General features: G+C 50.5%; 2 protein-coding genes and 1 long non-coding RNA gene across 7 annotated transcripts in view; 2 read left to right on the forward strand and 1 right to left on the reverse strand.

Annotated features, from left to right (window-relative positions):
• Window positions 1–8538, forward strand: ZC3H10 (zinc finger CCCH-type containing 10). 3 transcript variants are annotated; one of them, XM_068560097.1, is made up of 5 exons: window positions 1–7; window positions 792–855; window positions 2318–5572; window positions 6544–6718; window positions 8479–8538. In XM_068560097.1, the coding sequence occupies exon 3, from the start codon at window positions 2370–2372 to the stop codon at window positions 3666–3668; it is 1299 nt and encodes a 432-aa protein (XP_068416198.1). In that variant the 5' UTR covers window positions 1–7; window positions 792–855; window positions 2318–2369; the 3' UTR covers window positions 3669–5572; window positions 6544–6718; window positions 8479–8538. The 3 variants fall into 3 exon arrangements, with proteins under 3 accessions (XP_068416198.1, XP_068416196.1, XP_068416197.1); XM_068560095.1 differs by lacking the exon at window positions 1–7 and adding an exon at window positions 149–342 and having other exon boundaries at window positions 2315–5572; XM_068560096.1 differs by lacking the exon at window positions 1–7 and adding an exon at window positions 149–342.
• ESYT1 (extended synaptotagmin 1) lies at window positions 8514–23370 on the forward strand. 3 transcript variants are annotated; one of them, XM_068560091.1, is made up of 32 exons: window positions 8514–8676; window positions 9088–9491; window positions 11091–11132; window positions 11303–11437; window positions 11527–11615; window positions 11732–11804; window positions 11961–12050; window positions 12222–12277; window positions 12705–12828; window positions 12917–13093; window positions 13211–13293; window positions 13586–13634; window positions 13766–13852; window positions 13955–14047; window positions 15131–15202; window positions 15383–15469; window positions 16789–16938; window positions 17267–17422; window positions 17552–17728; window positions 17882–17964; window positions 18078–18126; window positions 18234–18323; window positions 18456–18551; window positions 18823–18894; window positions 18987–19073; window positions 21050–21190; window positions 21300–21454; window positions 21561–21659; window positions 21743–21874; window positions 21952–22057; window positions 22296–22345; window positions 22541–23370. In XM_068560091.1, the coding sequence occupies exons 1-32, from the start codon at window positions 8514–8516 to the stop codon at window positions 22578–22580; spliced, it is 3507 nt and encodes a 1168-aa protein (XP_068416192.1). In that variant the 3' UTR covers window positions 22581–23370. The 3 variants fall into 3 exon arrangements, with proteins under 3 accessions (XP_068416192.1, XP_068416194.1, XP_068416195.1); XM_068560093.1 differs by having other exon boundaries at window positions 11542–11615; XM_068560094.1 differs by lacking the exon at window positions 8514–8676 and having other exon boundaries at window positions 9108–9491.
• Window positions 17613–24433, reverse strand: part of LOC137774796 (uncharacterized) — an 11411-nt gene continuing 4590 nt past the window's right edge. Inside the window, exon 3 of the long non-coding RNA XR_011075942.1 lies at window positions 17613–17839. This is a non-coding gene — a long non-coding RNA (uncharacterized lncRNA). The remainder of the gene's footprint in view (window positions 17840–24433) is intronic.

Raw genomic sequence — 24433 nt, forward strand, 5'->3', positions numbered from 1 at the left:
GCAGCAGGTGAGGGAGGCGGGAGACTTAGGTGGAGGCCGCGCCCGGAGGGGAGGAGTCGGGGCCGGCCCAGCGGCTGGGCTCGGCCGGGCTACACAAGGCCCCCCAGGACCGACTTGGCTCTTCCTCACGTATCAGGGCCGAATCCCTTTTCTGACTGACCCCGCTTCGCGAGCAAACGCCAGCTCCGTGACGTCACAGCCCTGCCCATCCCCTCTGCTTGATGTCACCCGGAGTCCCCTTCCTCGCTTCACTAAGTGCTCCCTTTAGTGTCCTGTTCACCTGGTCCCCGGCTGAGCTCCGGCGGCACTGCACAGAACCTGCCAGGCTAGAGACATGCTGCGGTAAACTCCTAGGACTTTTTTCGCAAACTCTGGGGTGTTGCGAAGCGTCACAATCACCGCTCTCAAGTCTAATCCGCCATCCCATTGCGCTGTCAGTCGCTGCCCTTGCACGGCTCCCTGTTCGGAGTTCCTAACCCCAACCCTAGGCCGGGCTTTGATCCCCACATCCTCCTTCACCTTGAGACAGGGTGCCCCTCACCCTTTGTTCACTCAGGGCTGGTTTTCCAACCCGTCCTCCTAGGCTCTCCAAATTAGTTCTGTTCCTTACTACTCTCTTCTTACTGGCGGCTTCTCCCTTTGACAGGGGAAGTTCAATTTGAATCCTAAGGAAATCTTCACGTGCCCAGAGCTCTTGCCATTTTGTCAGACTTCATTCTTATAACAACCACCCCGTAGTTCTCCATTCTTACCCCTTCTCACACCCAAGTCTCTGTTTTTCTCCTGTTCAGAACCCAGCAGTGATGTGGAGGTGGAGACCCACAGGAGCCCCGGACTTCACCTGAGCTACCTCAGGTATCAAACAATCCTGGGAAAGTTGGGTGGGAAGGAATATCAGATCTGATTATCAGCTTCTGGTGGGACTTGTAACACGGGTCAGGCTTGGATAGATGCCATTTATTTTTCACCAGGTCATTTCCCTTTTATTGAAAGTTTGTGTCTTCTCTTTTCCCACTCTTTTTTCCTTGATTGTTTCTGTCTTTCTGAGACTATCTCCCTTTGGAGGAAGATGACCCCTCTTTTACAGATTTTCTTGCAACTCTGGCCTGTGACCTAGTCGGTTCATTTTAGGGTTCATTTTGCCTTGAAGACAAAGTCAAGGCAATGGACCGGGTGGTTGGGGGCCGTCAAGGCCAAAGAAATTGGAAAGATTCCCTTATACTCAAGGGGAAACAATATGAAGTTTTCCTATTTGAACAGCAGGGGGAGCCTGGAAAGGCTTAGGAGGTCAGACACGTGGTAGCAGGGACTCCTAGTCTTGTTGGCAGTGGGGAGAGGAGAGTGCTAGAACCAGGGCAGTGGACTGACGTTCTTGAGCTCTTTGGGGAAAGAGGAGATTTTAAAAGCTTTTATAGAGTCTGTAAGTAAAGAGTATCTTTATAGGGCGAGGAATGGTGTGGTTTGATGTCAGTGGGATCTTCCCATGGAGGGGTAGGAGGGGTATAGAATGGGGAAAGAAAGGTCACTTGTTCCTGTGAAAGTAACTCCTTCCTATTGCCTTGATCTTGCCACAAATGGTTTTTTCCTTTTGAGGTCTATAAGTAGAGATTCCAGCTGTAGAACTCTTCCCCTGAAATGGAGGGGGAGGGGGCTGACCACCCTAGAGTTGAGAATAGTGGTAATCCGGGAGAGAATACCAAAAAATGACAGGTTTAGGTATTGCCCTCAAGCTGGTGATACCAGTCTTTTTACTCAGGATTTCCTGGGGTCTAGAGATCTGATACTTCACGGAGTCCTCACCTGAGATCCCATGGAAGAGGGGGTCAGGGAAGTAATGTCACCAGTGCTCCATTTTCCACAGCCCTTAGTAGCTCACCAGCTTATCTTAGCCACTGTTCCCAGTCTCCTCTTAGCCTAATCAGACACCAACAGCAGTTTTAATTTTGATTCCACAACTTTAATAAGGTCAGTTCAGAAGGGGAAATAAAATCCAACACTGTTCTCTCCCTGCTCCTTCCTTGGCGTATCATCGTTAGTGAGATGAGGTAGCTTCACCCCAGCTCTCTCCCTCCGACAGCCAGGCAAGTGTGAATCATTCTGACCTAGACCGGGTGCACAGGGCCTGGGCAGGACTTCTGACAAGCCAGCCAGTCCAGGCAAAATTCTCATCCGTTAGATTCTCCATCTCCAGAGCCATTGTGCCTCTGGCCTGCCTCTTGCTGGCCTGCCTCTTGCTGGACTGCCTGCCATATAGTCAGCAAGAGTTTGGCCCCTCTGGAGGACTCCTGTTTGACACAGCTCTCCTCTTTCCTAGCAGTCACCAAGGGTGGCAAGAAAAGGAAGAAAGCCCTGAGTTGGGGGGGACCAGGATGCCTGACCGGGACAGCTATGCCAACGGCACTGGGAGCAGCGGTGGAGGCCCTGGAGGCGGTGGCAGCGAGGAGGCCAGTGGGACAGGGGCAGGCAGTGGCGGGGCCAGCTCAGATGCTATCTGTAGAGACTTCCTGAGGAATGTGTGCAAGCGAGGCAAGCGTTGCCGCTATCGCCATCCGGACATGAATGAGGTGTCCAACTTGGGGGTGAGCAAAAATGAGTTCATCTTCTGCCATGACTTCCAGAACAAGGAGTGTAGCCGCCCAAACTGCCGATTCATCCATGGCTCCAAGGAGGATGAGGATGGCTATAAAAAGACAGGAGAGCTTCCCCCTCGGCTGAGGCAGAAAGTGGCAGCCGGCCTGGGCCTTTCACCAGCTGACCTACCAAATGGGAAGGAGGAGGTCCCTATCTGCCGTGACTTTCTCAAGGGTGATTGCCAGAGAGGCGCCAAGTGCAAGTTCCGTCACCTGCAGCGGGATTTTGAGTTTGATGCCCGGGGTGGAGGAGGTGCTGGTGGTGGGGGCTCAACAGGCCCAGTTCCCCCAGGACGACGTCATGATCTCTATGATATCTACGACCTCCCTGACAGGGGCTTTGAGGACCATGAGCCAGGCCCCAAGCGCCGGCGAGGTGGATGCTGCCCCCCAGATGGCCCCCATTTTGAATCATATGAATACAGCCTGGCTCCACCCCGAGGGGTGGAGTGCAGGCTGCTAGAGGAAGAGAATGCCATGCTCAGGAAGCGGGTAGAGGAGCTAAAGAAGCAGGTCAGCAACCTTCTGGCCACCAACGAGGTACTGCTGGAACAAAATGCCCAGTTCCGCAATCAGGCCAAGGTCATGACCCTGAGCTCCACTGCACCAGCAACTGAGCAGACTCTGGCCCCCACCGTGGGCACTGTCACCACTTTTAACCATGGCATCGCCCAGACTCACACTACTCTCAGCAGCCAGGCCCTACAGCCTCGCCCCGTGTCCCAGCAAGAACTGGTGGCCCCTGCGGGAGCTCCAGCTGCTCCCCCAGCTAATGCTGCACCGCCTGCCGCTCCACCACCCCCACCCCCACACTTGAACCCAGAGATCACGCCACTGTCGGCTGCTCTGGCTCAAACAATTGCCCAGGGAATGGCACCCCCACCTGTCTCCATGGCTCCTGTGGCTGTATCTGTGGCTCCTGTGGCTGTATCGATGGCCCAGCCCTTGGCAGGAATCACAATGAGCCACACCACCACTCCCATGGTGACTTACCCCATCGCCTCCCAGAGCATGCGTATCACAGCCATGCCACACTGATGGGGCTAATGGACACTCCCCTGGTATAGCCTCCCAGGGCTGGGGTCGAGGGGCCCTTACCTACCCACTCGCCTAGCCCTCCCAGGCCCTGTCCGAAGGGCTCACTCATGAACTAGGACAAGAGAGACTACAAGGAGTTTGCTTCTGAGCAGGGGTTGGGTTGGTGTGTTTTCTCTCACCTCCCTTTTATGAGGGTCCTCTTGTCCATCTTCCTTCCAGCCTCACAGAGGGGGCTTGCATAGGAGTGCAGACTGAAGCCAGCAGAGGAAGGACTGACTGAGGGGCTATGTGTTCTCTGATGGGAATTTGGGGGACATCGTTGGTCTTGTCCTCTCTTCTGCATGGCACAGTTTCCAGCACTGGCTTTGGAAGAAAAAAATACCCTGCCCAGAGGGGAAGCCAGGAAAGATTGGGAAGTGGGTGGCCAGGAGAGAAGGCCTGATAGAAGCCATCAGACAATTTGGGGCCTAGCTGAGTTGGACAATACAGGAACTGCTCCTGGGCCCATGGGAAGGCGGGGACCATAGTACTCCAGCCCAAAGACTAGGGGAGCATTCATTACCTTGGCTTGGCCTGGACATCCATAGGGCAGGGCCCACCATGTTCCAAAGAAATAAAAAAATATATTTTTAACAAATGGAGGCAGTGAAAACTTGCTTAGATGTTCTGCGTGGAAGATGGGAGCAGTAAATAGATCTGCCAAAATGAAATAAAGAGCCCACTCTCACATAGTAGTAAGGATGGATGGAGGCCAGTGAAGAAGGGTAGGGACCCAGAACAAGATCAGATGGGGCTTTGGGGAAGGTACTTTGTGAGGTAAAAACATTGGAGCCACCTAGTCTTGTTTAAAAATAGTCCCATTTGTTTTGGTTTCTATCTGCACATACTATTCCCAGGTTGCCTTAGTAACCAGGGCTCCTAGGGTCATTTAGGGGGCAGGTACTAAGAAGGGTGGATGTGCTGGGAAATGGGAATGGGATATGTATCAACAGATCCTTCCCTTATTCAAACAGCAGGGCAGGTGGCAGTTGCTCTCTGAGTTGACAGCAGTTGATGTAACTCCTACCCCATCCCTTCCTCAGTCACCAGTGCCTTAAGCCTTCAAGGCTTAAGAGGTGCTGGGGAAAGGAGAGTTCTTCTGGGGACACAAGCCTCAGGGTTCGTCCCTTTCTTCCCTCTGCCTCCACATAGAACCACAGAGGTTTTAAGTCCAATTAAGAGTCAGTAAGGCCAAGGGTCCCAGTAGCCAAACCTCAGTTCCTCCTCACCTCATGGCTGATGGAGGGGAAACAACTCAGGTGTCTAGTCTATGGGACAGTGGATTTGGGGGTAGAGAGAGTGATCCTGGTTTGTTCTTTCCCCATCATATCTCCTGCTACCTCTTGCTCTCTTGTCTGGTTGATCACTCAGGTTACACCTGGGGTTGGAGATGGTGGGCTAGGTCAAGGCCAGTCATTTAAAAAAAAGGTGGGGGGGGGGTTGCGGCACGAATGACTAAAAATGGGCAAATACTGAAATATTGTTTGTGGATTCTAGAAACCACACATTGATAAGCCTAATGTTGATTTTCTGGCACAATTCTGGTTTATTAAAAGAGATGGTTTATGAGCATTTAGACAAATGTGATCATAGATATCAACATGAATTAATCCTAGCCAAACCCTGACAAGCTAACTTTATTATTTTTTTGCCAAGTATCTCTAAAGAGGTAGATTTGGGAAACTGTGGAGGTCGTATGTACTTTATTAACGTGCTCCAGCTAAAGACCACCAGGAATACGCCTGCAGTTGAACAAGTTGGGTTTAATGCTCATTGCAGTGATGGAGAGAGGATGCCATTTGGAACCACGGTGTGTCTTGCAAGAGGGTGTTAGAAAGGACCCTACAGGACTTGAACTTCATTAAGTGAGTTGGGGGAAGGTTCAAGGAAGTGGAGCTTCACTCTAAATTGAGTGCTGTCAGGGAAGCAGGGAAAATTCTATAATTGCGTATCTTTATCTTATCTAGAAAAAGGGCAGTCTAAATTGAAGCTGAAGCTGCATTAGCTGGGAGAGGGGGATGTTTGGTGTTTTGTGGTTTGCACACTGACCTTGTCTAGTGCTTAAACAAAATTGTGAAGTGATCTTGTTTTTTGCCTCACTTCATCACAGTCACTGAGTACTCTTGTCTGATATTGGTGTTTTGTGAGATTGTTTGTGTTCAACAGTACCTGTGAGCCCAGGTCAGCTCCTAATAATTCCAAAGCCTAGCTGTGTCAGGCCAGTTCCCAGATGTCAGGAACTGCTTTCCTCTTTCTCACCTGCTAAGTCATTGCAGATAAGAGAATAATTATGAGTCAGTTAATAGTAGAGTTTGATGGAATCAAAACTGAACATTTGTGCCTAGTAAATGTTGATTAGCACATTCATGTTAGAGAAATCTCTAGTCTCTAGTGATATACCCAAGGAATATGTTTTTTTTTTTAATTGTATAAAAATATGAAAAGCCCAGTTACCAACAGTAACACAAGGAAACACTAAGTAATATGGAAATTGTCTGTAACTTGTATTGACTAAATTAATCCAAAGGGTCAATTTGGATTGACCGACCTTCCCTCTAAAAATTGCTTGAGCCTGTCTGAGAAACAAATGCAGAGATCTATATTAGCAATAATTCATGTGAGAACAACATGGGACTTCCAATTGGCTGCAAAAATTAAAATCTTATTCTTCATAATATGTCAGTTAATAAATATCAAGAGGCTGCTATGTTCTAGGCACCTTTCTAGAAACTCCATAAGGGTAAAAGAACCATAGTTGTGCATTGTAAATATAGTAGTTCTACCACGTCTATCTGAGTGGAACCAGTTCTAAAGTATTGTGTGTTCTTCTAAATAGTTTTTGCAGAGGGCCATTGGCAAACCAGTGGGGTATCTGAAAAAAACTGGCAAGAGAAGACTGAGGGTAGACCCAATAGATGTCTTCAGATATATGAAGGGCTACCTAATGGAGAAAAAGGTCCTGTGTTGCTGCATAGGAAATAAGCAGAGAGTTCTAGAAAAATTGCTAACATGTGAGTACTTACTATAAACCAAGGTACTGTGCTAGGCACTTTACATGCAATATTTCACTGACACAATGGGCATTATTATTATACTTGTTTTGCAGAGGAGAAAGACTTAAAGAGGGTAATCAACCCAAGTCTCCACAACTAGTAAGGAATGGAACTAGGAATCTCTTCAGGCAGTCTGACTCCAGACTTGGCATAAGAAAGTTCTAATGATAGCCATCCAGCAATGGGACCACTACTTTCCAGTAACTTACAAGGAATAATACAGAGGAAGTTTCCTCAAATCCCGTTGCCCCTTCCATCTTGGAGAGTAGGCTGGGACCAGATTACCACATCCAACCCTGGGAGGCAACTGTAGTTTACATATAAATGCAGATTGCAAAACCAGGAAGTCTAAGTGCTCTCCTCTATGGCCATCCTTTTTCGTGTTACCCATTTACTGCTTATCACCACCAGGTGGCACCTCGGCAACAGAATTGTCAATGGGCGGGGACCCATCTTGTTTACTTGTTCCGCTGCCTTGCAGCTGCTGATTCTGTGGCTCCTGGGCCCCAGCTGGGAAGAGACCTTCCTGGGGATGAGCTTTTGTCCTCCATACACCATCTTCAGTAGGAGGATCTGATGATCTAGATAGGATGAGAAAGGGGAAAAGTTTGAAAAGGAACTTCCATAGGTCACCCTGTTCATCCCCCAGCCTAAGGGATCCCTTCCCCTACTCCAGTGTTTGGCAAATTTCAGTTTATAGGGAGGTTTCCCTCTGAGGATGTTCATCCATTTTCCTGCTATAGTTCTGGTTCGTCAAGTTGGTGGGCACTCACCTCCTCCAAACTCCTTGAGCTTTTTTACCTGCTCATCTCTCAGAATACAGAGAACATAGGAGGCAGATGGAAAACTGTTCCTTACACAGTTCTGCAAACTGAAAGAAGCAGTTTAGATACTGTTTCAGGGAAGTAGAGAAAGGGAAGTGAGAAAATTTAAGGTTAAGGGAGGGAGCCTGGGCAGGGATAAGTTTTAAACAGCTTTGATGAAACATAGCCTGATGAAATCTATGCCCTGCAGAGCCAGATGAAATTTAACAGCTGTAAACCAAACAGAATAACACTAGCCCCACATACATCGCATTAGAAGGTAATCATGACCAATCTGTCCCTCCTGGGCTTCCGATCAGTCCAGTTTCTAAGTCCCTGGACAACACTACACCTCTAAGTCCAGTTAACTAGTAACGAGAGTCATCATCAATATACCCTGCATTTTTTCCTTCCTAAACCTACACAGTGCGATGTAGAACTTAGTTCTACATCTGACTGTATTTTAAACCTTCCTTATAACCCAGGCAAATGAGAAACAGAATTGTCTCATTACTCTTGATTTCCCATTTTAGTGTCCTAGCAGTTCCTCAGGGTCAGGAATTCTTGGAAAATGTAATCATTTCGGCTGCAGCTGAGACCCCACCCCCCTTGGAGCCAATTTAGTTTTAATTTGCTCTTTAAAATAGAGATGACTAATTCTTGGAGATAGAATGAACTAACTTGGAGATTTCTAAAGAGAAATAAAGCCTCACTTCCTATTCACTCTGCTTTTTCCCCCCTCCCGCTTGCCTGAAGGCTAGATTATCTCAATTCTGTAATTTTCGGGTTCTCCAGTTTTCTCTAGAGTCTGTCGTTACACTGCATAGACAAAGTAGAGGACTGGGAACAGGATAAACAGGGTCGGTCATCGAACACTTTGATTCCAAATAGGGTAATTTCCTTTCCTTTTGTAAGGACAACCAGCAAGAAAAAAAGTGGAAGGATAAGGAATGTGCTTAAAGTATGAAAACGTGGGAAAGGAGACAAATGAACATGTAGGAATCGCAGACCAAGTTCTGCCAAACCGTCTGAAGGGAGTGGAAGGAAATCCCGACGCTCCACAACCCCTCAACTTCGCAACTCCAGCTCTCTCTAAAACAAGAGTAATTGCAGGTGCGGCTCTGCATGACGTCATACCATAGGCACTCCAATCCCACGTGGGGGAGCTCCTGGTCCCGCCTCTCCTCTTGAAATGGTACGCCGCTCCTCCTCCTCTTTCTGGCTAATCACATGCTGCTCTTTAGCCTTTTTCCTCCTTTTCCCGCCATCCCAGACCGCCCATCTTGGCACTCCGGTCCAATCAGGAAGGTCCTGCCTCTCCCGAGCCCTTTCCTCTCCCCGAGGCAGGGGGCGGGGTTTCGGTCTTTTGACTCCACCTTCATCTATGCGGCACGGACCAACCCGAACCATCAGAACGAAGGGGCGTGGCTTTAAGTCCCCTCCCCCATTCTGGGGTTTTGGTTTGTAGGGGGGGAATCTGGTCGTAGAACTAGGCAACCTCTAGCTGGTCTCTGGGTCGGGCAGGTCCTCCCAGAGGTGGCAGCATGGACCGCTCTCCTGGAGACCGCCCCAGCGCAGTGGACCAGCCCTACGCTCCCTCCGACCCCCCTGACCAGCCTCCCACTGCTCACGCAAAGCTGGACCAGAGTTCTGGGAACCAACCTGCCGGCCCAGGCGCCGCGGGTGAGGCCTTGGCGGTGCTGACTTCCTTCGGGCGGCGGTTGCTGGTGCTGGTGCCGGTGTACCTGGCTGGGGCAATAGGACTCAGCGTGGGTTTTGTGCTCTTCGGCCTCGCCCTCTACCTGGGCTGGCGCCGGGTCCGCGAGGAGAAAGAACGGAGCCTTCGAGTAGCGCGACAGCTGCTGGATGATGAGGAGCGGCTCACGGCGAAAACTCTTTACATGAGCCATCGAGAACTACCTGCCTGGGTGAGCGACCATCCTCAATCCTCAGTGCAGCATAGTTCCCTTCTTGCCCGTTAGTTCTCGGGCTCTCCCTCCCTATCCTTAAAGTCAGCTCCCCATCTTGGGACGATGGGCCCCAGACTTTCCCCTTTGGCCCGCTAGCCTCCTGCCTGCAGGGACGCGCCACTCTTGGGACCGACTATCCACTACCCGCCCCCCTTCCCCACGCCCAGATCCCGATTCTTCCACAGAATCAGGACTTCTTCCTCTACGCTTGGGCAAGAGCAATAATAACATCTGGGGAGCCCGTCTCAGCCGTGGCTCTTCCTCCAACCAAACCGCTCGAACGCCCCTCCTCGTTTCTGGTGCCACTCACACTGCTCCTGGGCGTCCCTGTTCCCGTTGCCGCTCAGTGGGTTCCCTCCATTTTCCTGTCCTCCCCAAGACTTCTTTTTTTTTTTTTTAAACCTATTTAAGGCCATAAGTTTCTTCTCCCTTTTCCCGCTCTTATCCCGAGACCCTCCCCGGGAGCATTGCCCAGTCGAGCCCCCGCACCCGGACGGACCCTCCGGCCCTAGCCTTCCAGCCTCAGGCGGCCTGGCCGCAGCGCAGCGGAGGCGGCTGCTGGACAAAGGGCGGGGGTACTGGGGGGAGGGTAGTGTTACTGCTGCAGTGCCCGCTGCCCGCACTCCACCGCCCCTGGCCGGCCCCACCCTTTTCCGGACTGCGGGCTGCGCCTGCTGGGTTGGGGCCAGGACCCTATTTCTACGCCCCCTCTCCTGTGGTAAGGGGCCCCGATGGCTTCTCTCAGGCCTTGCAGATGCCGAGCCCGTTACCCGGCCCTTCCCGGCCCCTCCCTTCCTGCTCCTCCCAGCAGAGGTGCCTGTCTGGGGGAATCAAAGTTGACGCTAGGCAAACACAGCTATGCTTCCCCGACCCTGGACTGGGGAGGAGAAACGGGGAGAAATGGTCCCATGGGACTTGTAGCCCAGGCAGCAAGAGTCTCTGTTCTTCCTACTTCTCATCATGGAAAATTATTTTCCTCCTAAAGCAACTACCCCTTCTCCTCCCCCAGTACAAAGCACAGGTGTCCTTCCTTCCCATCAAAAGAGTCACACCGATTAAAAAGAAAGAAAGAAAACACCAGCCTGGGCCTGTATAGCTCTTCTGGCCCCTCCCTAACACAGGAGCCGCGTCCTGCTTCACCTTTTGGTGTAGAAGCCCCGGTTCGAGGGGCAGAGGGAAGGCTGGTAAAAGGAACCAGGACTTATCCAATCCCAGGATTTCCTCCTCAAACTGATTTGTCAGGACCTCCCCCTCCGGAAAGAATGTGCCCTTCTCTTCCCTCCTCCTCCTCTCTGCCCCAGCAGCTGTCATCATTTCACATCCCTGAGCTATCCGCAAAGCAACTTTGTGTGGCTGACACTGTCAGCTCCCTTTGCCAAAGAGACCTCAGGGCCCCAAACCCTCTGGAGGAATGAATCCTCAGGACATCCCGGCCCCTCCCCTCAACCCCTGGGTGTCACACTTAGGTTTCCTTAGTGAGCATCCACCTGGCATCTTAGTAGGAAGCTACGGGCGGAGGATAGTGCTCCTCACTGTCTCCACGTTCTCCACCTCCAGGTCAGCTTCCCAGATGTGGAAAAAGCTGAGTGGCTAAATAAGGTGAGGGTTGCTTGTCTTGGGTTTTGTTTTTCCTGAGGGGGAATGGGGTTCGCTCTCTTGCCAGACCCTGCCACGCTTCAAATCTAGCCTCCCCATGGGGAGGAGTCTGAAAGAACTTGCCTTTAGAGGGAAGGCAGCACTCTCCTATGACAAGCTCCCTTTCCTCCCAGATTGTGACCCAGGTCTGGCCGTTCCTGGGCCAGTATATGGAGAAGCTTTTGGCCGAAACTGTGGCCCCAGCTGTTCGAGGATCTAACCCCCACCTGCAAACATTTACATTTACACGAGTGGAATTGGGTGAAAAGGTACGTGTGTAGGAGGGAAAGTAATGACAGGGAAGAGATGGGGCAGGGGAGATGGGTGGCCCAAAGGGGCCTTTCCCTCCCCTCTCAAGCATTCATCTCTGCAGCCACTGCGCATCATAGGAGTCAGGGTTCACCCTGGTCAGAGGAAAGACCAGATCCTGCTGGACTTGAACATCAGGTAATACCACTCACCACTCTTCCCGATTCCCTTTCCTGGTCACTCTGACTACTTCACTCCCCTTACCCACGTCAGCCTAGTGCTAACCCTCTGTTCTCTTCCTCACTAACTCCCAGCTATGTAGGTGATGTACAGATCGATGTGGAAGTGAAGAAATATTTCTGCAAAGCAGGAGTCAAGGGCATGCAGGTGGGGCAGATGTCAGGGGCCTCCATAAGAAGCCTTTGCCCTAAGTTTCATTAGATATGGGGAAGTGGGAGGTTGGGAAAACCAAGGCTGGGGAGGTCTGGGAGGGAAAGAAGACTGTTTCTGAAGAAAGGCTTTGTTCGTCTCTTCCTGCCCCAGCTGCAGGGTGTCTTACGAGTGATTCTTGAACCACTCATTGGGAACCTTCCTATTGTGGGGGCTGTGTCGATGTTCTTTATCCGACGCCCGGTAAGGGAAAACGTTGAGGAGGGGTAGGGAAGCGGGGGAAGCAGAGAGGACTGGAAGCTATGGGGAATGGGGGAGGGAACTGACAAGTAGGCTGAGGGTCTGGCAACTGTTGGATGGGCGTAACCATGCCACCATATGCTCTGTCCCGATCCCCCTGCTCTTTGCTTCCAGACCCTAGATATCAACTGGACAGGGATGACCAACCTGCTGGATATCCCAGGGCTCAGGTATGAAGGATTTATCGAGCACCTGCTAAGTGTTCCAGCCCTGGTTTGGGGGTTTAAGGGATACAGAGCAGTAAAAAATGCAGCTGGTGCCCTCCAAGAGCCTTGACCCTAGTTGGGGAGATCAGACAAATACCCCTGAAAAGTTTCATACTGTGATTTTTCTTCTGTGGGGGGACTGTGCATTTTGGTAGAGAATGAAGTGGGCTACGGACTCCTCAGCCGGGGCAAAGGGAGAAGGAAGAGATGCGATGGCAGTGAGGAAGGGACAGAGCAGTAGGTGGGAAATCAGGGTAGAAGAGAAGCAAAAAGGTATTTTCAAGAAAGGACTTCCCTCTAGCTTTAGGTCTCTCTTGGTTGTGGGAAACATACTTGGCGGTGGGGAAATATTGACACTCACACTCACCTCCTTTTCCACTCCCCCATTCAGCTCCCTCTCTGACACCATGATCATGGATTCCATCGCTGCCTTTCTTGTGTTGCCCAACCGATTATTGGTGCCCCTTGTGCCCGACCTTCAAGATGTGGCCCAGTTGCGTTCCCCTCTTCCCAGGGTATGGTCTCTCCCCTATTAGATAGATCCGTCTCTTGGGAACCCTGTGGTGGGTCTTTAATTTCTCAGGATCTGATTCCTACCCTCAGGGCATTATTCGGATTCACCTGCTGGCCGCTCGAGGGCTGAGCTCCAAGGACAAATACGTAAAGGGCCTGATTGAGGGCAAGTCAGACCCCTATGCACTTGTGCGAGTGGGCACCCAGACATTCTGCAGTCGTGTCATTGATGAGGAACTCAACCCCCAGTGGGGAGAGACTTATGAGGTGGGAGAGCCAACGAGTGGGGCTGTGTCAGATGGGGAGGCTCCAGGAGGTTTTGAGAGAATATGCTGATTGGATGATCTTCACACCTGCGGACCCTTATCCCTCTGTGTTCTTCAGGTTATGGTACATGAGGTCCCAGGACAGGAAATTGAGGTGGAGGTGTTTGACAAGGATCCAGACAAAGATGACTTTCTGGGCAGGTGAGACTCTGCCTGTGTTAGGATTCTAAATCCCCAGGGCCACCAAGGTCTCAGGTAATTATAATCCTTTTCCAGGCCTGGGAATCATATTATCATTTTCCTTCCCAGCCTTCCCACCCCTCATACCCACCACGCACACATGCATATATATCTCCCGAGGGTAAGAAGGGAGTCTGAGACGTGCCAGTTATTTCTGTGTGGATGAGAAGCGGGCCAGTGAATGACATGTTGCTAATTATAACACTCCCCTCTTTTTCCTTTCACTGCCATCATCACCACCACCACCCCCCAGAATGAAGCTGGATGTAGGGAAAGTACTGCAGGCTGGAGTAATGGATGAAGTAAGTTGAGAGAAGAGGAAGGTGGAGGGTGCTGTCCCCCATTGTGTAGACAGTGGTTGCTACATTGGTGGGGAAGAGATTGGGTGTGTATATGATGTCGACTATACCTCACTTTCTTCCTCTCCCTCCAGTGGTTCCCTCTACAAAGTGGGCAAGGCCAAGTTCACTTAAGGCTAGAATGGCTTTCACTTTTGCCAGATGCAGAAAAACTGGAGCAGGTAACTAACACTGAAAACAGGAAGCTAGCAGGGGAGAAACAGGTAGCTAGAAGTATGGGGGGCTGGAGGGATGAAGGTCTGACTACCACCACCCCACACCAGGTTCTACAGTGGAACCGAGGAGTCTCCTCCCGACCGGAGCCCCCATCAGCTGCCATCTTAGTTGTCTATCTGGATCGGGCCCAGGATCTTCCTGTGAGTGTGGCTTCTGAGGGCAGGTGAACAGGAAGCCATGGGTGCAGCATTCCCACACCCTCCCTTCCCCCGGCCCGCTCTGCTTCCGTAGCAACAACATGTAACACAAGGGTTCCGAAGAGGGGATCACAGTCACCTCAGGGGAAAGATTCTTTTTTTTTTTTTTTAATTAATTAATTAATTTTTGGCTGCGTTGGGTCTTCATTGCTGTGTGCAGCCTTTCTCTAGTTACAGCGAGCGGGGGCTACTCTTCATTGTGGTGCGCGGGCTTCTCATTGTCGTGGCTTCTCGTTGCGAAGCACGGGCTCTAGGCGTGTGGGCTTCGGTAGTTGTGGCACGCAGGCTCAGTAGTTGTGGCACGTTGGGCTTCAGTAGCTGTGGCTCACAGGCTCTAGAGCACAGGCTCAGCAGCTGTGGCGCACGGGCTTAGTTGCTCCGCGGCATGTGGGATCTTCCCGGACCAGGGCTCAGACCCGTGTCCCCTGCACTGGCAGGCGGATTCTTTTTTTTTTTTTTAATCTCACTAAAATTCTTGAATTGGTTTTAGTGAGTTGTATTTTTAAATTATCTATTTAATCGATGTTTTCTAACTATTTGTATAAAGTTGTTCATAATATTCTCTTATAATCTTTATTTATTTATTTATTTTTGGCTGCATTGGGTCTTTGTTGCTGTGCGTGAGCTTTGTCTAGTTGTGGCGAGCGGGGGCTACTCTTCGTTGCGCTGCACGGGCTTCTCATTGTGGTGGCTTCTCTTGTTGTGGAGCACAGGCTCTAGGTGCACAGGCTCAGTAGTTGTGGCTCGTGGGCTCTAGAGCGCAAGCTCAGTAGTTGCGGTGCACGGGCTTAGTTGCTCTGCAGCATGTGGGATCTTCCCGCCCCAGGGCTCGAACCCGTGTCCCCTGCATTGGCAGGCAGATTCTTAACCACTGCGCCACCAGGGAAGTCCCGGGCAGGCGGATTCTTAACCACTGCGCCACCAGGGAAGCCCCAGGGGAAGGATTCTGAGGACAGCCCGCCTTCCTTCATTGAAACAAAAACAAAAACAACCAAGATAGTGACTTCTGAATTCTACCCCCCACAGCTGAAGAAGGGGAACAAGGAGCCCAACCCCATGGTACAGCTGTCAATTCAGGATGTGACCCAGGAGAGCAAGGTGAGGGCCAGGACAAGGATATCATTGTGCCAGGTGTCATGTGTGTGTGGGGACAGGAGGAGGGAGGACTGTTCTTGGGATGAAGCGTTCCCTTTAGGATGCCTGTAAGAGGAAGGGTTTTCTGGAGAAACAGGACTGGGACTGTGGCGTGTACCTTGATCACATCCTGCACATCTCTAGGCTGTCTATAACACCAACGGCCCGGTGTGGGAGGAGGCCTTCCGGTTCTTCCTGCAAGACCCTCGAAGCCAGGAGCTCGATGTGCAGGTGAGAGAATCACCTATTAGTCCCTCCTGGATACCCTATTCTGTCTTCTCAGATCTGCACCATTTCTTCTCTCCATCTTCTCCTTTGATCTCTATTTTCTTTTCTTGTTTTTTTTTTCGGTTGTGCCGTGTGGCTTTCGGGATCTTAGTTCCCTGATCAGGGATGGAATCCAGGCCCTCGGCAGTGAGATCACGGAGTCCTAACCACTGGACCACCAGGGAATTCCATGATCTCTATTTTCAATCCATCTACCTAGACTCTCCACCTCTTCTACTCTCCACGGTTCCCCACCTGTCTCTCTAGAATCATTTTTATAACTAAGAATTGTGCACTTAAAATGAGTGATTTTTGTGGTATGTAAATTATGCCTCAAAAAAAATTATTTTTTAAAAGAAGAGAAGGAGACTTCCCTGGTGGTCCAGTGGTTGAGACTGGGCTCCCACTGCATGGGGCACAGGTTCAATCCCTGGTCGGGGAACTAAGATCCCATATGCTATGAGGCACAGCCAAAAAATAAACAAAAACCCTGTTAAAAGAAGAGAAGAACATATTGAGCACCAGCTAGACACCTAGCACTTTTTTTTTTCTGGTTTATTTTTATTTTATTTTAATTTTTAATTTTACATTGGAGTATAGGGTTAGCACAACATTGTGTTAGTTTCAGATGTACATCAAAGTGACTTAGTTATACATATTCATATACCTAATTCTTTTTCAGATTCTATTCCTATATAGGTCATTACAGAGTACTGAGTAGAGTTCCCTGTGCTATACAGTAGGTCCTTATTGATTATTTTACATAGAGTAGTGTACATATGCCAGTCCCAGCCTCCCAGACGTCTAGCACTTTTAAGGTCATAGAAAAAGCACAAAACACAGTATCTGCCCTCACGAAGCTTACTGGCTCGTTTCAGAGAGGAGACAAACATATATAACCATCTAAGAATGATTCAACATTAATCATTGGGAGTAAAATACCCATAGTATAGTGCTTAGGATGGCCAGAGAAAAGTACAGAGGCTGGAGTAACTAGAGAGTCTTTGTGAAGGAAGTAGGATTTTCAGAGGGCCTTAAAGTATCAGTAGGATTTAAATAGGCAGAGAAGAGCAGAATGAGAACTTTCCAGGTAATGAGACCAGAAAGAGCAAAGGAGGAAGGGACTGTAGAGTGGGCAGAGGACTGTAAAAGGATGGCCTGGAGTGGAGCAAAAGGTTTGTGATTGGCACAGAGAGAATGAAGCTGCAGCTGTGTCATCATTTCCGCAGGCTACCTCCCTTTTCCCTAATCCCTCACTCCATCCCCTCTTCCTGTGCCTATAGGTGAAGGATGACTCCAGGGCCCTGACTTTAGGGGCGTTGACCCTGCCTCTGGCTCGCCTGCTGACTGCCCCTGAACTCACCCTGGACCAGTGGTTCCAGCTCAGCAGTTCTGGCCCAAACTCCCGGCTGTACATGAAACTGGTTATGAGGGTATGGAAGTGGAGGGGAAGGGCCTTGTGGATTCCTTGTGGTATTAAGAGTAAGGAAAGGGGATCCTCTACGATGAAATGAGCTAGTGTATCTGGAAGCATCTGGCAGACGCACAAAAAATGTTTGTTGATCTAACTGGGGGAAGACATGGTGTCTGAGTAGGGTGAGTGTGGAGTGAACCCCCCAGAGATAAGCACAGCCAAGGCAGGGACCTAGTTTCCCTGTCAGAGCCCCTGCTCTGCCCCACCCCCACCCCCACCCCCACATACCTTGCCTGCTGGTGGCTAAATGCACTGCTTTGATTTGACAATCACACTACCCTTCCCAGCTCTTGTACTTGGATTCATCAGAAGTGCGCTTCCCTGCTGTGCCTGGTACTCCTGAAGCTTGGGACCTGGACGACGAGGGCCCCCAGACAGGCAGCAGTGTGGATGCCCCACCTCGACCCAGTCACACTACTCCTGACAGTAACTTTGGGACAGAGGTAAGTCTATATCTGGAAAGGACTGGAGTCTGTTTGCCCACCCTACGTGCACAAAGCCTGTTTCAGGGCTGGGTCTGACAGTATTCTCTCTTTGACTGCCACCTGGTGCCGCACCCGTTCCTTTTGCAGAATGTGCTTCGGATCCATGCATTAGAGGCCCAGGACCTGATTGCCAAAGACCGTTTCTTGGGGGGATTAGTGAAGGGGAAGTCAGACCCCTATGTCAAACTAAAGCTGGGAGGACGAAGCTTCCGGAGCCGTGTTGTTCAGGAAGATCTCAATCCCCGTTGGAACGAGGTCTTTGAGGTCAGAATTGAGAGCTAGGACTCTTCCCAGTCTTGCCCCATTCCTCCCCCAGCTCTGAGTGGTCCAAAAAACTTCTGGGGTTCAGTTGATTGGGGGAGGTGTCCAGTCATTCTGAGAAGAAAAGGAAAGGATCCCATTATTTTCTCCCACTAGGTGATCGTCACATCAATTCCAGGCCAAGAGCTAGAGGTTGAAGTTTTTGACAAGGACCTGGACAAGGATGACTTTCTGGGCAGGTGAGGGGTGGGGGGCGTCCAGCGGGGAAGATGGGCTGGGCCTCTGTAGACCTTGGAGACAAAAGACTTGGCTCTTGACCATAGACCTTAATTTTAATCTTTCTCCTCTACAGGTGTAAAGTGAGCCTCACCACAGTCCTAGACAATGGCTTCCTTGATGAGGTGAGCATGGAATTAGAATCAGCAGTCCCTCCTGATCTTGATGCATGATTCATTCTCATAGTCCCTGTCCCCACACCCCCAAGTCTTAACCCTGCCCGCTTCCACAGTGGCTGACCCTGGAGGATGTCCCATCTGGCCGCCTACACTTGCGTCTGGAGCGTCTGACCCCCCGTCCCACTGCTGCTGAGTTAGAGGAGGTAAGGAAAGATGCTGGAGGAAGGAAGGGACCCAAGATGGGTCAAGGTAAACTCTTCTATGAGCTTTTAAGGCATATGCCAGGCCCCAGAGTGTCAGTTACCACTCCCCAGCTCCCATGTGTCCTTCCCCAGGTGCTGCAGGTGAACAGTTTGATCCAGACTCCGAAGAGTACAGAACTGGCGGCGGCCCTGCTCTCCGTCTACCTGGAGCGGGCTGAGGACCTACCGGTGAGATCTGCTCCCCATGCCCCATAGCTCCCTGGCCCTTCTTCTACATCCCTCAGGTTTGGATGCTCCTAGTGTATTTGGGATAGTAAATTCCAAATTCCTCTCTCCCAGGGTGGTGCTGGGGTGGGAAGAATTGTCTGTTCGAGGCCAGGAGGGTGAGGGCTGTCAAGTGATAATGAGGACATGGGCCATTGGCTGTGGATGTAATTTGTGAGGGGAGGGGCGAATCTGCCTAACTGGTCCAAATTTAAGACTAACATTCTCTCTCCAGCTCCGAAAAGGTACCAAGCCTCCCAGCCCTTATGCTACTCTTGCCGTGGGAGATACTTCTCATAAAACTAAGGTATTAGGAAATGCTGCAGGACTAAGAATGGGAGGGATGAGAGGCGTAGAGGAGAAAATGTCAACACTGATCATACCCCTCATCTCCACCAGACTGTTTCCCAAACGTCAGCCCCTGTCTGGGATGAGAGTGCCTCCTTTCTCATCAGGAAACCACACTTTGAGAGCCTGGAGTTGCAGGTACCGTAAATTCATTCTACAAACATTTTGCAGATTGCTGTCACAGGCCAGGCACTGAACCAGGCACAGGGCATTCAGAGATAAAAGATGTAGTTCTTATCTTTTTGGAGCTCACACTCTTCTTTTGGGAGAAAAATAACCAGAGAATACTTCCTGACTGATAACTGCTGAGGTAAAGGCAGTGTAGGGAAAAAAGGAGGGGTTCTAACTCAGACAAGGGAAAAGGTGAGGTAAGAAAGGCGTCCTTAGCTTAAGGGTAAATAGGCCCTGACCAAGAAAAGAAGGACAGGAAAACTCTTAAGGCTGAGAAGGGAATGGAGGAGAAAGAAGGCAAATTATACATTATAGAGGCAGGAAAGAGCAAGATCACAAAAAAATTATGCTAAGAATTTGGATTTTATCCTAAAGGCATAGGGAAACATTTGAAGGAATGAGAGGTGGCATCCAGATTTGCATCTTAGGAAGATGGTGTTGACATCAGGGTAAAAAAATGAACTGGAGGAAGGCAGCACTGGAGGCAGGTAGGTCACTTAAGAGACTGTTAGAGTAACTGAAGCAAGAACTGACAAAGGCCAGATAGTGTTTGGCGGTTATTTTGACATGGAGGGGGAAGAGGAACAAAGAACAACTACGGGTTAACTCCTGGGGTTTTAGTGTGGATGGACAGATAAAGGTGCCATCGCCAACACGGGGAATGCACCGAGCAGGAGTTTTTGAAATTGAGATCTCTGAGGGCTGTCCAAGGGGAGACAGCCATCTGGAAGGTAGATCTGTGGCCCATCGTGGTGTTCCTCCCTCTCCCTCTTGTTTGAGCATCATGAGCAAGCAACAGGTAGCAGCTGTAGTCACAAGCGTGAGTGAGAGCTCTCAGGGCGTGTGTAGAGTGAAAAGAGGACAAAGGTTGGACATGCTGGGTGCTGCAACAAAAGGGCAGATGGAGGAAGAAGAGCACTGAAGTGTAGCCAGGGTGGTGGGATGCTCCCCAGGAGAGAGTGGATTCCAGAAGCCAAAAGAAGAGTGTTTCAAAAGACAGGAAGTGGTCAAATGTTACTGAGAGGTAAAATTAGGTGACTGAAAACTATTCACTGACTTTGAAAACTAGGAGGTCACTGATGACTGGAGCAACTTCAGGGGCTGGAATGGAGTAGAAACTAGATTTCAGTGGGTCGAAGGGTGACCGAAAAGTGAAGAGGTATGGGAGGTGGGGAGAGGATGGGGGAAGGTAATATAGGAGTGCTGGCTTTCTCTACATGGAGTAAGGAGTCAGATACCTTCCAAAGTTGATAGAACAGTAAGTAGAGAATTACATGAATAGAAACCAACAGAATTTCAAATAATGTGACTATTAACAACACTGGCAGAGGTAGAGAAGAGATGTAAATGAGCTCAATGTGTCATCTTGAATAGCAGGGAATCAGTAGATATTAAAGTTGGCAAATTATGAAATAGAGATATAGACATATTAGTTAGAATTATGCCAGAACAAAGAAAATAGGAAGGGCTCATTACATTTGGAGTATGGACATGAGGATAGGATGGGCAGGAAACAATTTAATTCTATTTTTACTGTTCTTTTTTCTACCCTGTGCAGGTATTACTGGGATAATTTGTGAAAGCTTAGGAAGTAAAGATAGTACAGTCTACTCTGGTTAAGAAAGAAAGGGAAGCAGGGAAGTGGGACTAGCAGCAACTATTACCACGGCTCCCCTGCCCTTCACGAAGGAGAGTCTCTCCAAAACCACTCAAGCGTCCAAGCATTTGGACCTGGAATGCCAGGATTGAATCACTTCTCTCTCTCTTCCCCCCCCGCCCCCCGCCCAGCCTCGCTGTGCGGCTTGCGGGATCTTAGTTCCCCGGTTCCCCGACGAGGGATCAAACCCGGGCTCTGGCGGTGAAAGGGCCAAGTCCTAACCACTGGATCGCCAGGGAACTACCTAAATCACTTCTCTCTTGACGGCAGTCCTGTTGCTCCACAGGTTCGGGGTGAGGGGACTGGCGCATTGGGCTCGTTATCCCTGCCCCTCTCTGAGCTCCTCGTGGCTGACCAGCTCTGCTTGGACCACTGGTTTATGCTCAGCAATGGTCCAGGGCAGGTGCTACTGAGAGCACAGCTTGGGGTGAGTGCTAGGAGACAGTGGGCAAGGGGAGGGAGGGCGGGAGCAGAGGGCCGTGTCCTTCTAGCCCGAGAGCGGAAGGACTCTGCGTGCCGCTTTCTTGTCTGCCTAGATCCTGGTGTCCCAGCACTCAGGGGTGGAAGCTCACAGCCACAGCTACAGCCACAGCTCCTCATCTCTGAGCGAAGAACCGGAGCTCTGGGGGGCACTCCCTCACATCACTTCCCCAGCCCCAGAGCTCCGGCAGCGCCTAACACACAGTGACAGGTAAAGCGCTGGGACAGAACCATGGGACTCAGTCAAGGATATAAAGGATAAGCTACAGACTCCCGGGGCACTACCTCCTCCCACCGCTATCTCCATCTCTCCACAGTCCCCTTGAGGCTCCAGCCGGGCCTCTGGGCCAGGTGAAACTCACTGTTTGGTACTACAGTGAAGAACGAAAGCTGGTCGGCATCGTTCACAGTTGCCGGTGAGACTCCATCCGTCACATCCTCCAGGTTCTCCCCATCCCTCCCCTCAGGTTGCCTCATCACCTCCTTCCTCCTATCACAGGGCCCTTCGACAAAATGGACGGGATCCCCCTGACCCCTACGTGTCACTGTTGCTACTGCCAGACAAGAACCGGGGCACCAAGAGGAAGAGCTCACAGAAGAAGAGGACCCTAAATCCTGAATTCGATGAACGGTCAGTCAGTGAGCATTCAAGTGAAGAGATGGCAGGCTCGGGAAGGGCCCCTGCCCCTAACCTCAGTCCCTCCTCAGGTTTGAGTGGGAAATGCCCCTGGATGAGGCCCTTCGGCGAAAGCTGGACGTCTCTGTGAAGTCTAGTTCCTCCTTCATGTCAAGAGAGCGTGAGCTGCTGGGGAAGGTAAGAAGAGGGCAAAGGTGGACCAGGCAAAGGTGAGAGTTAGAAGTTGCTGGTGGAAAGGCTTGTAGTCCCTATTAGGGAGTAAGCACCCTGGTGACACTACTTTACAGATGTACTTTACAGTACTTTACTACCCAATTACCTCTGCACTGGTTTGGGACCAGGAGTGTGTCAGGGTAGGACGTGGTCTTTGGAGACATCAAAAGTAACATCTCACCCCTACTATCCTCCAACACAGGTGCAGTTGGACCTCGCTGAGATAGACCTTTCCCAGGGTGCAGCCCAGTGGTGAGTGTCTTATGAGCTGGGGATGGGCCTGGATGCTTAAGTAGGAAAAATCCCAATCATAGGAGGGAAAAAGGATGTAACCCAAGCTGAGAACCAGTGATCCTCTGAAGTACAAGAGCCCTCAGATCTTGTCTCATTTATAAGAGGACACAGAAGTCATCTTTTTACCTGAGCCCTCTCTGCTTGTTCCCACAGGTATGACCTCATGGATGACAAGGACAAGGGCAGCTCCTAGGAGCCAGAGATTACCAGCCTGACTGCTCTGTCTCCTTGCCTCGCCTCTCGCTGCATCACCGCCTCAATGTGACAAGCCTAAAGGTTGGGGCCCGAGGGCAGAGCCTGCACCCCTCAGCCCTCTCACCTCCCAGGCCCATGCTAGGGCCTTTGCGTGACCAAAGAGGAGGACCGTATGTTACCCTTTACTGCACGGCCTTTATCCTTCTGGGCTTCTGCGGCAGGGATGTGAGCTGGCTATTTCCTGCTCTGCCTGCACATTCTCCTTTCCGCCCAGCTCCTCAGGGCCTTCTGTGTCTGTGCCTGGCCACTGGCAGCACTGGCAGTGGCATTAGCTCATGCCAAATACAGCTTTTTGAAAGACCTTTTTTTCTCCTTCTTCCCAAACAGCAGTCAGGGAGGGTGGAAAGGCTAACCACTCCAGCTGAGAGCCTCTTGGACTACTGCATGCAGCAAATGTACAGCCACCCAAACCCCATGTCCAGTTCTATACCCACTTTCCTCGAGCCTGTCCTGAAAATTACACCTGCTATGTTGACTAGGGCCAGCCAGTCTCTTGAATCACTCTGGGAACAGTAGATTCCATCAAAGCCTTCAGGTAGCCAATATCAGTCTTGGTGTGGGGCCTCTAGCTGGTGCCATCCAGGGGGCTTTGGAGGACCCAGGACAGCAGGGCCAATTTTTTGTCCAGGTGCCTAGGCTGTTAACTCACTGACTAGAACTGAATCTCTTAGCTTTGTACCAACTCTGCCAATCCACTGTATCTTACATTAAACGTTATACTCAAATCATCTGTGGCTCTTTTCCTTAAGGGCAGAGAATACAGCCTACCCATCAGGTGTTTATTCCAAGTGTCAAAAGCCTTTATTCAGTTCACAAATGATGTCTGTTTATATTTTTATCAACTGATTATCAGTTTATTAAAAAAGTTGATTTAAACATCTGCCATGGTGACTTCAACCTCGACTCCTGGCTCAATACTGATGGAAGTAATCTTATTAACAATTGCAGAAGGACTGTGCATGCCAGTGAGTCGCTGTGGCTCCTCATCTGAAAAATGATCCCAAGTCCTAGAACCTTCACCACAGGAATTTTCCTTGTAGTTATCCTCACAGTCTTGGTGGGCATCCGTCCTTTCCCTTTGAGAGTCTTTTCCTTTGCGCCTCTGATCAAGTCGGCACATACCTTCTCCAAAAAGACATCACGCTGCAGCTGCTTAGCGTAATTCTAAGTCAGTCAGTGAATCTCCACCTCTGGTTCTCAGAGTCTCTAAGAGCCAGGCCGTGGTGCAGCTTCCTGACCGACTCGTTCCTCCGTGAGAGCGAACGGTGGTGAGGCAGGCGCAGGTGAACCCGAGCTCCCTGCAGCTGAGACTGCTTCTTAGAGATTGAGTCAAGTTCATTAGTGGTCAGAACCTACTGTGGTTGCAGCCACCAAGATTGTTGGTAGCGTTGAGGGTGGTCAAGGGACCTGTGTGAATTAGCTGCTATTGAGTTTCTGGTGAGATTCATTCCCAGTCACAGTGGTGAAGTCTGTTACCGATTATCATCCTCTGGGCTTTCCAGGGAAAGGATTCCTAAACCTGGTGAACTTGGAAGCTCTGTGCCACAGCACAGGGTCACAGAGTATCAGTGGCATGTTCAGCCACATCCAAAAGGGCTTAAGGCCCCACCCAATGCGCAGCTACGTGAGAAGTATTTTATACCCATTCAGAGCTGCTCACCCTGAACTCAGCTCCTTTCGGGACCCTTCCTGGAATGCAAGCTAGAAAAGCTGTGCCCTATCCCTTCTAATTACCACGTGAAGGGAGAGCGAGATGGAGGAAGAGTGAACTACTGAAAACTGAGTCACTGG

This window comes from Eschrichtius robustus, chromosome 13 (genome assembly GCF_028021215.1).
Source record: "Eschrichtius robustus isolate mEscRob2 chromosome 13, mEscRob2.pri, whole genome shotgun sequence".
Taxonomy (NCBI): Eukaryota; Metazoa; Chordata; class Mammalia; order Artiodactyla; family Eschrichtiidae; genus Eschrichtius; species Eschrichtius robustus.

What these genes read in the sequence shown, in the direction of transcription:
- ZC3H10 (XM_068560095.1), top strand. Translation starts at nt 222, where the DNA reads ATGTCACCCGGAGTCCCCTTCCTCGCTTCACTAAGTGCTCCCTTTAGT. An exon ending in CAGGCTAGAGACATGCTGCG is followed by an intron (nt 343 to 791) that starts GTAAACTCCTAG and finishes TCTCCTGTTCAG; the next exon opens with AACCCAGCAGTGATGTGGAG. An exon ending in CTTCACCTGAGCTACCTCAG is followed by an intron (nt 856 to 2,314) that starts GTATCAAACAAT and finishes CCTCTTTCCTAG; the next exon opens with CAGTCACCAAGGGTGGCAAG.
- ESYT1 (XM_068560091.1), top strand. Translation starts at nt 8,514, where the DNA reads ATGTGCTTAAAGTATGAAAACGTGGGAAAGGAGACAAATGAACATGTA. An exon ending in TGTTCTTTATCCGACGCCCG is followed by an intron (nt 12,051 to 12,221) that starts GTAAGGGAAAAC and finishes CTTTGCTTCCAG; the next exon opens with ACCCTAGATATCAACTGGAC. An exon ending in CTGCTGCTGAGTTAGAGGAG is followed by an intron (nt 18,324 to 18,455) that starts GTAAGGAAAGAT and finishes GTCCTTCCCCAG; the next exon opens with GTGCTGCAGGTGAACAGTTT.